Source organism: Echinops telfairi, unplaced genomic scaffold (genome assembly GCF_000313985.2).
Source record: "Echinops telfairi isolate 266 unplaced genomic scaffold, ASM31398v2 ScPeMD7_7465;HRSCAF=8503, whole genome shotgun sequence".
NCBI lineage: Eukaryota > Metazoa > Chordata > Mammalia > Afrosoricida > Tenrecidae > Echinops > Echinops telfairi.
Genome location: NW_022111365.1, coordinates 8155604 through 8166813, shown reverse-complemented (window position 1 = coordinate 8166813; position 11210 = coordinate 8155604). Strand labels below are relative to the sequence as shown.

At 41.5% G+C, this 11210-nt stretch overlaps 1 protein-coding gene and 1 pseudogene across 1 annotated transcript in view; both read left to right on the top strand.

Annotated features, from left to right (window-relative positions):
- The window catches only part of LOC101660113, a 27576-nt pseudogene extending 25074 nt beyond the window's left edge, over nt 1-2502 (top strand).
- The window catches only part of MARCHF8 (membrane associated ring-CH-type finger 8), a 65021-nt gene that overhangs the window by 51023 nt on the left and 2788 nt on the right, over nt 1-11210 (top strand). Inside the window, exons 3-5 of the mRNA XM_045283682.1 lie at nt 6754-6839; nt 7017-7856; nt 9244-9424. Of these exons, the coding sequence (XP_045139617.1) occupies nt 6754-6839; nt 7017-7856; nt 9244-9424 (1107 nt within the window). The remainder of the gene's footprint in view (nt 1-6753; nt 6840-7016; nt 7857-9243; nt 9425-11210) is intronic.

Sequence of the window (11210 nt, the reverse complement as noted above, 5' to 3'; positions counted from 1 at the left end):
AATGTTTTGAGAAACGATGTACAAATGCGCTTTACACAATTGATGTGTGTATGGATTGGGATAACAGTTGTATGAGCCCCTAATAAAATGTTAAAAATAATAATAATAATAATGTCATAATTGATTTGTTATTTTAATAATAACAGTGATTTTTTTTGTCTTAGAAATGCAGTGATTTTTTTTGTCTTAGAAATTTGTTCTGTAAAAAACTAATTTTGTACTCATTATATTAGAACTTAGGGGGAATATAGCAAATGAAATGTATTTTCTGTCATCTTTAACTGGAAATCCCTATTTATAGTTCTTGTTATGATGTTAAATAAAAAGATCTTTGTAAGTAAAAAAAAAAAAAGAAAGAAATAGATTTTGTGTCAAAATTCATTATACTCATACATATAACTGGAAAAAAAAAAAGCCAGTCAACGTAGAGGAACCCAAATATCCTCACACCTGGGCCATCATAATAATAGAGAAAAGGTTGAAGTTTCAAGGATTTCATCTTATTTGGATCCACAGTCAGTGCTCATAGAAGCCACAGTCAAGAGATTAATGGCTCGTTGCAGTGGATAAATCTGCTGCACAAGGCCTGTTTAAAGTGTTGAAAAACAAGGAGTGGTTACTTTGGGGACTAAGCTGTGCATAACCCAAGCCATGGTATTTTCAGTTGCTTTAATACATATGAAAGTTGGACATTGAATAAGAAGACAAAAAAGACTTTGCATTTGAATTATGTTGCTGACAAAGAGTATTGAAAGTATTATGGACTACCAAGAGAAAAACAAATCTGTCTTGGAAGAAGTACAACCACAATGCTCCTTAGAGGCAAGGATGGTGTGTTAGTCTGGGTACATCATAGAAACAAATCCACAGAACCTCATATGTATAAGAGAGTTTTATATAAAAGTGCACATCAAGAAAACATCCAACCCAGTGCTTCCCAAGCTGACAAGTCCAACATTAACCCATGTGTCCGACAACAATCCACAAAGTCCTCCTCCATTTCATAAAACACACACTATGATGCCGACTGCAGGAGGAAAGCCGAGTCAGTGAACATGTAAGCATCTCAGCGCTAGTAGGGGTTGCAATCAGTGCTGAACAAATAATCTCAGGCCGTTTGTTTTGCTGCTCTCACATTGCTTAGAGCCTGCCAAAACAGACTCATTGATTTAATGATTAACGAGACTCCCAAGAAAATACAGGGAAAAAGAAAATTTCATATGGACAATGCTAAGTCAAAAAGTAGTCTGGAGTTCCAGTTCATACATGCATACAGGTTTTATTACAAAGAAAACATGTTTAAACCTGCCTCTGCTATTAATGGATGGCTGCATATAACTTCTATTAGTAATACAGTTGTCTTAGTTTTGTTAGGGTGCTTTCAAAAAAATTACACTGTGCTCATTTTGTTGTTGTTGTTTTTGTGGGGGGTTTTTTGGGCCGGTTTTCTGAGTTCCATGCTGTCAACACAATTGACCACTAGCATCGTCAGCTTTCTCCCATGAAGGAATTTAGCTTGGTGGACAAGGAGAGCATGCCCCTGTCCCTCAGCAGTACCCCAGTCTGGCCAGCCAGGCAGTGAGCTAGAGAACCCCAACACACCTGGCACCAGTATGGAAGATGAGCTATTGCTGAAAGAGAATCCCTGCCACCTTGCCCTGTTTCATAGTAACTACCATGATATTTGGAAGGTGTGCAGGAAAGCTGAGGCTTCCTTTTGGACAGCTGAGGAGGTGGCTCCTTCTACGGACATTCAGCCCTGGGAAGTCCTGAAGTCAGGAACGAGAGCTTGTATATCACATGTTCTGACTTCCTTTGTAGCAGGTGATGGAATAGTGAGTTAAAACTTGGTGGAGTGATTTAGTCATGAAGTCCAGATTACGGCGGGCCCCTATTTCGATGGCTTCCAAATTGCTATGGAAAACATACAGTCAGAAATGTATGGTCTACTTATTGATGCTTAGATTAAAAATTCCAAAGAAAGGGAATATCTCTTCAGTGCCATTAAGAAAATGCCTTGTGTGAAGAAGAAGGCAGATTGGACCTTGCATTGGATTGGAGACAAAGAAGCTACCTATGGACAGTGTGCTGTGTGTTGTAGCCTTTGCCACAGCGGAAGGAATCTACTTTCCTAATTCATTTGCATCAATCTACTGGCAAGGACTAATGTCTGGCCTCATTTTCCAATATACTTCTTAGCAGAGATGAGAGTTTGCACTGTGACTTTGCTTGCCCCATGTTCAAACACCTGCTGCATAAACCTTCGGATCGGAGAATACAAGAAATAATTATTAATGCTGTTAGGATAGAACAGGAATTCTCGCCAAGGCCTTGTCTGTGAAGCTGATTGGAATTAATTTTGATGACAGTACATTGAAATCGAGGCAGAGAGACTACTGCTGGAATTGGGTTTTAACAAGGTGATCAAAATAGAAAATCTTTATGGAGAACATTCCCCTGGGAGGGAAGACTAACTTTTTTGAGAAGATAGTAGGCAAATAGCAAGCCCAACAAAATTCTTTTATCTTGGATGTCAGTTTCTAAATGAACTTTGAAGGCGTGCTGTCATCTTGCTAATTTTTCCCCTCTTCCCATACAAAAAGATCAGCTACTCCAAGTTTATCAACCAGCCACCCCATATGAATTGACCCGTCCCCCAGATAAGAACTACATTTCTTAATGGCATCTTAGAAACTGTAGCTACCTTAAAACCACTATCACAGACTACTGGGTTAGTGTGAGAGATGGAGTTCGTGTTTGGTTTTTGCCAGCAGGCTAATTACAGAGGACTTTCCTGGCCCCAGCACCACCACCAGCAAGCTTGGCTGTAGAGGAGGAGCTGCTCGAGCTAATTTCATTTGATCCAGCATGATTCAGCAAGTCAGGGATGTCAAAGACCACCGCCTCAACGCAGATTTTAAAGTTTACTTCATTGACTCAGTAATGAAGAACCCTGGCTTTCTTCAAAGAATTAAAATATCTTGATAACAATTTTATAGTCAATCCTGTGCAAATAGGTGGTTTTTTAGTTCCTGTCATATTAGACTTACTAGTTTGTATATAAAGCTGGCACTTTCCCTGCAAATATACCTCCTATTGCTGATGTTGAAGTCTGGTTTAGCCTAGCTTTGTTTGTTTCTGCACCAAAAATACATACGAGGCATTCTATTTACCACTAGTTGGGAGTCAATTCCAAATTCACTAGGTGACTGAAAGGGGTTAAGCTCGTATAAACAAGACATGCTATTTGTAAACCTGGCTTTCTTCAATGAATTAAAACATCTTGATAACCATTTTATAGTCAATCCTGTGCATGCCTTGCTTTTAGCAACCTGAAGCCACAAAGGAACTAAGCTATAGCCCAACTCTACACAGAGTTGTAGTTTAGTGTCCTGTAGAAAGAGCTCAAAGAAGACTTTAGTTTGTTAAAGATTCCTCTCTCGGAAAGAAGCTTAGAATGTAACTCCTTAGGAATTGAGCTGTGTGCTGGGTCTGATAGTTTTGAAGAGCAGTACCTACCATTTTATTTGTCAAGTTGTATTTCCCACCAACTTCTAGGTATAATCTAAGGCAATACTTTAAACTGGTTTTCAAACCAGTCTTCAACTAAAATGACCCATCCTTTAGATCTCTTAGGCTAGTACTAAAATAGACTCCCCTAGAAGTTGTTTTTGTTTGTATGTAAATGGATACTATGGAGATTTACTACAGGTCTTTTTGAAATTAGAAAAATCTTTTTTTCTATGAGTCCTTTTAGATTGACTTCCAATTCATATTTTGTAACATAGACTCAGTATTAGCTTGAAGTCCACCATTGATTAGATAATTGCTCAGTGCAATTATTTCTAACATTTAGTTAAATCTGATTGTTGCCCGTTCAGGCTTTATTTCAGGAGGAAGTATGTCTAAGATATATAATAGTGTGTATATTGAATCATCTGCTTCTGTGTACACCCTCAACATGGAACAGTTGAGACGTGACATGAAAAATGATTGATGATCTACATTGATCAGAATTTTTGACAGTTGGGCCACTAGCCTGTTGCATTAATTTTCATTAGCACTTATTGTGCAAATAGATGATTTTTTAGTTCCTGTCAGATGAGATCCTTTCTATCTTAAATTACTGTTTTCTAAAGTTAGTAAGCCTTCATGCTTGTGCTATGCTAAAATGTAAAAACATTTGTCCTTACAGTGTCATATCCAGGTGTAGTTTAGGATCAGATTGTAGTATTCCACCTTTATGTAGCTCAAAAATTCTGCCAACTCAGATTTCATACACTGTAGTATGAAACATTGCACAGTGTTATATAGTTAAAATTTGTACCAGTTCCTTGAGTGTGAAAAAAAATTACAGTCGATACAGTGGCTTCCAAGGGGATCTGCTGGGCCTGTTAAATTCAAACAGACAGGTGAGCTCAGAAAGTTATGGCAACTGTTTGATGAGATTCCAATGGGGTAATCTTGATAGGTTTTCTCAAAGGACACAGGACAACCACAGGGATTTATTAGGGAAAAGTTTCAAGAAAATTGAAATCAGATTGGTGAGGAAATTGCCCAGGAAAGTTGCACCAAAGAATGTGTTTGCCTCGTGACTGGGTCATTCTTTGAGAGTAGCAGGAGCTGTCTTAGGAGACTTGTGTTGGGGGCCCTACCCCCATTTACCCTAAAGCCCTAATCTTACATCTTAAGACTTCTTTTTGTCTGCCGCCCCCACCACCACCGGAAAATAAAATGGAAAAGATGCAAAATTGGAGTTGTTCAAGGATGCTGTTGTAACTGCTGTCTTGACATGGTGTAAATGGAAGAGCACAATTCTTCAGCAGGGCTAGACAGATGGAAACACCACCTTCAAAAGTGTGGGGACCTGGAAGAAGGACATGTCAAGAAACAATAGTTTCGCATTTTCATTTTTTGGTTTAATAAAGGTGTGGTAGTTACATAATCTGTTTGAGACTTATGAGTGAAGGGGTGGAGTTTAGCCTGTCAATCAGGTCACAGCTTGATGACTTCATTTGGAGGCACTAAGGAGATAAATAGCTCCCTGGAGGTGGGACACATGCCTACTTCCTGCAAGACATTATTGACAACGAGCCTGATGGAGCTATGCTGATGCAGCCAGAGCTCTGGAGCTGGAGGAGCCACGTGGAGACCCATGCCAGTACTGAGAAAGTTCTACCACCACTGGATCCACAAGACTTTCTACCCACTGGCCTGTGATCTTCCTGCATTTGGCATCATTGCATAGGCGCTGCATGAGTCTGAAGAAGAATTTATAGACTGGTAACGGACATATGGGCTAATATTGGGTTTATGGACTTGACCTGGATTGGGCTGGGATGTTTTCTCAGTATTCAATTGCTCTTGTATATAAAGCTCTTTCTTATACACATATAAGTGTCTATGAATTTGTTTCTCTGGTCAACTCAGAGTAACACAAAAGGTTTCTATGGTTTTTAGCAGCGTGTCTTTAATTACCCTTGTGTATGTAGTATGTGAAATTTTCTTTCCCCTTATATTTTCTTGGTCTCACACTACATAAAGGCATAACTGTCCAATGAGGTTAAGTGTTGCCAATTCCTTAAAGAGAGCACATCAGCCCATTGACCTACCTGGGCTGACAGGGGTTGGATCTGAGACTGGAGTTTGAAGCTATTACCTTAATTTTTTTATTGCTCTCTTGATCCACGCCTGTGTCTTAAATCCTCATTGGGAGATTGATTCCAGGAACAAATCGAGCTCTCTACAATCACTGAATCTGTGCTTGATGGTTACTCTAGCATATGGATCTGTGCCAAGGAAGGTATGCTCTCCTTGAGCGGTGACAGAGGGAGCTGTGGCAGGGTTGGTGAGTGGCCCTTTCTGAGTATGTCTACCCAAGGTAGGAAGCAGCCCGAGTCTCTTAACATCACCCACGGTCCTGGCTATTTGTATTGATGTTTGTACCCAACCTAACATCAGAAGAGGGGCTTTTAAAGGAATGAGGTCTATGAAAGAGTCTTCAGTAAGGACTACCAAATGGGCAAGGTTAAAGAAAGAAATAAAAGAAGCACAAAACAAGGAATGTTGTTGGGTCTATGCTTGTATATTGGCATGGCTTCCTACACTCTTTGAACTTTTCTCCAACTTGACTTGTTCCTGACCCCTCAGAGGCCCTACCTTATCTTCGATGTCAAATTTAAGTGCTCTTGCTAATGGCTTGATTCTCTAAATTTTATTGATTGTTCTTTTATATTCAGTATCCCAATACCGGGGAGGGAGTGTCTGTGCCCAGCCCCCTGGTAGGCTTCCACTTGATCTGCAGTGGTCATATGGTCAGTTGGTTTGCCTTCTGTGCAGAGGGCTCTGTCAGGGATTCCGAGGCCTCCTGGAGCAGAGCATGGCATGGTCTCTGGAAGGCTGTGAAGTGTGAGAAGCTCTTGGTTCCTGTCAGCCTGATCAGGGTTGTCTTGGGGACTATTCGACTATGCTGAGGAAGGATAGTACTGTACAGGACTTGCTTTTTGACTTACCTACAAATTAAGTTTTACTTGCTATAGCAGTGAACCAAGTTACTGGGCGTTCTGCTATTGCAGATTCCTTGGCCCAGGTTCTTTCACCTGTACTTCCCCATGCATAAGAAGAAAATAGCGGTGATTGATTTGATTTGCTTAGATTGTAAGGACCTAATAATACTGAACAGATCTATGATACTGATGAAGTTTTAAGAAGTTTGGCGCCTTCCAAAGGCTGACTGGAGCTGTGTCATTGCAGGCTGGGAGCCCCCCGCTGGCAGCTTCGGCTCCGGTGACTGCCTTCTCCCGTACATCTGCTACACCGTCCAATCAGGATATGTGCAGGTAACCTCCGCTTCAGAGGCTGTTGTAGCTAACTGCACTTCTGGAAATAAGCACTCCATCAGGAGGCTTCTATTGCTTGATCAATATGTGGACATTAGCTTCATTACTTCACTTTGATGTCTGTTTCATTACAATTGTTCTCACTTGCTGTGCTTTATCCCACTGTTCTGCATGCAGTTCCAGTGCAGTGCTTTCTGAGTATTGTCATCACAGTCACGTGGAGTCTGCTGTTGTCTTGAAAGCTCCTTCATGCCAGAGTTCCCTAACACCAGGGCTCACAATGACAATTATCTGTAAAGACACGTCACAGGTGTCAACGAGAAACTCCCGTGGTTCAGAATGGGTCCAGGCCTTGAAGCCTGCTAAGAATACTAAAGCCAGAAGAGCACTAACATTCTCAAAATCCCTAAATGATATGGACGAGAAGGCCCAGGACACTAAGGGAAGTTTTGACTATGTGGAAAGAACTTGTTCTGAAGGAAAGTTGGCCCTCTTTCAGGAGCCCTGTCTCAGAATTAACATGTTCAGTCATAAAGAAAAAAGAATACCAAACCGAAAACCTCATGGCAATTCTAAATATTCTTGTGTTTCATCCCTTTATGACAAACATTCACCTGCTTCAGAGGTAGAAGCGGGCAAGCGGATCATCCATGTCTCACTTTTGGAAGAGAAAGCAGATGATGAGGCCTTGTCCAGGAACAGGCTACTGTTGCGGTACCTCTTCCCACTTGGCATGAGTGCCAGCAATCTGCACAGGCTCCGTGAGCTGGAGGGCTGCGCTGCCCGTCAGAGCACAGCTAAGTCCTCCAGCAAGCTGGCTGAAAGCACGGGCTTCTGCTCTGATGATATGGGCGACGACGATGTCTTTGAGGACAGTGTGTCTGCAGATCTGAAGAGCAGGGCCCTGCAGGCACCCCTCTGCTCAGTCGAAAAGGACAGCGACCTGGAATGCTCTTCTCCCCTCTCAGAAAAGCACCTCCCCATAACTTCTGTATCCACATCAGGGGACGCCTGCAGGTTGGTGTGCCAAGAACCACCATTCTGGCCATCTCTGCTTTCCATACCTCCCTAGACTCATTTTAATATGGAAAGTTTCAGGAAAGTGAAGTGGTAGAAGTTTCAGGAAAGTGAAGTGGTAGATAACTGTGGGTTAATTGTTTTCTCCAGGATAATGGAGTTGTCATATGTTTAGAAAATCCAATTTTTATGACATAACCCATGAAAGAGGAAGAAGCTACACATATTGGAAGGCCAAGCTGGCTCTCCTCACTAAAAATAAATGGGTTTTGCATAAAGAAATTAGAAGAAAGAAAGTAGTATCTTCAGCTTCCCAGCTTGATGGTGCAGACTGTAAGCATTTTTATTTTGCCGCCCATCCCAGTCTCATCGGACGTGTGGCCCTCCGATGGTAGGGTAGGTGTAGGAGCAGGCAGTCTCCAGAAGCTCCTGCCTGCCTTTTACTGTGACTGCATCTGCTGCTACTAAGGTCTTGGCCTCACCACCCATCTTTATTTTCCCTTGGAGAGATCATTGGGTTTTGTACAGTGTCCCAAATCTTCTGGAATTAGTTTTGTCACTGTTCTTGTGCCTTTTCCATTCTGACCCAACCTCCTCAGTCAGCCTGATTCCTCAGCGGCTATCATTGCCCAGGATTGAATCAGAAACCCATTTTTAAAAAACCCACCTGAAAGCCGAGCAAGGCCAGTTCCTTTCAGGACTGGTGCTTTTCAGATGCCAGAAAACACTCTTCTGTTTCTCAAAAGCTTATTAAATTCTTATTAAACACGGTTTGTTGCTACATCCTGCTGCAATGCACCCTTGGAAATAACGGTTTTAAATTCATTCATGTTTAAATTAAAAACATTGCTATGTTTAAAAAAAAGATTACAGCAGCTGGTAATGGGATCCATTTAGTTGTTTAGAGATGCTCTGCTCTTTCTATCTCCTGGGAAATAACAGATGTATGAGGATGAGGTCAGTGATTATAGCTAAAAGCAGATTTTTCCATTTTTAAGTAATTATAATATTATTGGAAGGTAGGGAGTTAGGTTTGCTTTACATTGAACTTTCTACTCATTATTTTAGCATTTTATGTTCAGGGAAATGTTTCCATGTTGTCTTAAATTCATCTTTCAGCAAAGTTCTTCAGTCTTACCAAGAATGACTCCTTTGTCATTTCTTACACCATTTTTCCTCTCCATTGCAAAATGTCATCAGACTTTCCATGTTGGTATGCGGTAAGCTAGAAGTGTGTAGTTTGTAGCCTTTTTCCTCTTTTGTGTTCGTTTATTTTTGTGCTTGTAGTTACTTATGTGGTGTATGTTTCTGAAATTAACTTTCTATGGAAATGTCATTTTCCCCATTGGTGGTGATCCCCTCTTGATGCCTGTTTCCTCCAACATAGGATTTGCCATTGTGAGGGTGACGATGAAAGCCCCCTGATCACTCCATGCCGCTGCACCGGGAGCCTGCATTTTGTGCACCAAGCCTGCCTGCAGCAGTGGATCAAGAGCTCTGACACACGGTGCTGTGAACTCTGCAAGTATGAGTTCATCATGGAGACAAAGTTGAAGCCTCTGCGGAAAGTATGTGGAAAGACATTCCTTGGCAGGGCTTTCACCCTCCCTAACATGCGTGTCCTTGAAAGAGTTAGCATCTGGGACTCAGTGAAGCTCTAATGTTTATTTTTTTTAAGTGGGAGCTGATGTGCACATTGAACATTGTTGAGGACATTGCTCTGTGCTGTGCGGAGTTCCTAGTCTCTCTTACGAAGAAGCTCTTTCCAACCAATCTTGGTGTTTTCTTTTCCCTTAACACTTAGATTACAGGTTTGTCTGCCAGTAACTTGGGGCCTAATCCCAGACTATTTTGTGACATCTTAGTCAACAGTTAACATATTAACTATTCCTTGTATAATTCCTATCTGTTTGAGATCATGTATTAGAGGTCCCCAGTACTTAGCACAGTGAAGACTTATTTGTACATACTTAAGAAGAGTATTTGTTGAGCTAGAGGGTGGGATGGGATACAAGACGAAACTACAGCTAATGTGAAATGCAGTTCTCTTCGGGCCCCATATACATGGCTCCTATATGAGAACAGCTTTATCAGTGGTACTCATCTGCTTCTTAATATTATCTCCTCAGTGACTCCCTCTGTGTACCCAGCATGTAAGGCTCTATTTGGAAGAATAAGACTTTGTTCCTGTCTTAAACGCTTAATGTATAAAAGGCAACGTGGTGTGGTGATGAGGAACCTTAGACGTTCAGAGAAGGAACCAGTCCTTGGAGAGCTAGCGTGCCAGGGAAGTGGAGTGATGTAGCATCAAAGAATGTTTGGGTTTTGAAGCAGTTCTTGAAAAATCAATAGGATTTAGAGCCAAAATGAAAGGAGTTCAGATAGACCAAGTTGTGTAAGGAGAAAAGCGTAAGCCCCCAAAATGAGGGGTGAGTATCTTGGGGGGATGTGAAAAGATTTAACTGAATGGGTCTTAGGAAAACAGCAGGTCAGGGAGTAGGGGCGACTGGTGCGTGAACTCTGCATTTTAAGTAGGAAGGTAAGTGAAGATGTTGTAAAAATCATAGGGGAAAGCACTCTGGCTGCTAGAGAAGACACAAACTACTTAAAAATGTTTTACCTGTTTAAGGTAAAAGCCTTCTAATTTATTTGTCACCTACTGTATCCTGGTTGTGTAGTGGGTTACACATTGGGTTGCTAATTTCAAGACCAGCATTCAAAACCACTAGCTGCTTCAAGGGAGAAAGATGAGGCTTTCTGCTTTTAAAAAGATTTACCGTCTCGGACATCTTCAGGAGCAGTTCTACTCTGTCCTCTGGTGTTGCTATGAGTTGGGATTGATTTGATGGCAGTGAGTTTGGAGTTACTCTGTGCTATTCTCTCAAGTGAGTTTTGTGGCCTTTTGACTAGGAAAGATCATCCATGAAGCTCTGTTTTCAGTTTACCTTGCAGGGAACCATCTGGGAAGAGACAGTGACTAGGATTAGCAAAGGAAATGCAGAGTGTTTACACTTGTTCTTTCTCTCTACATTTATGTGTTTCTTCTGATTCGGAAGCCAGTAAATGAAAGATAATCTGGCTATTTGGAATAAATTAATGAGCTCCTAAAGGAGATGAGACTGGCAGAGGCTACTTACCGTATATCAAGAACCCTTAGCATCGATTCCAAGCTGTTGCTGCCAAAGTAGCAGAGGACCAAAGAGTGAGCTCCTGCCATTCACTTTCACAATGTAGTGTAACCCATCTGCTAGTGTTTTGTGGCTTCATCACACACCTCTTCCCTTAACCCATGCCAGTTAGAGTGACTTAAAGCATGGCAACTGGGTCTGGGACCAACCTTTCCCATTTTCAGGA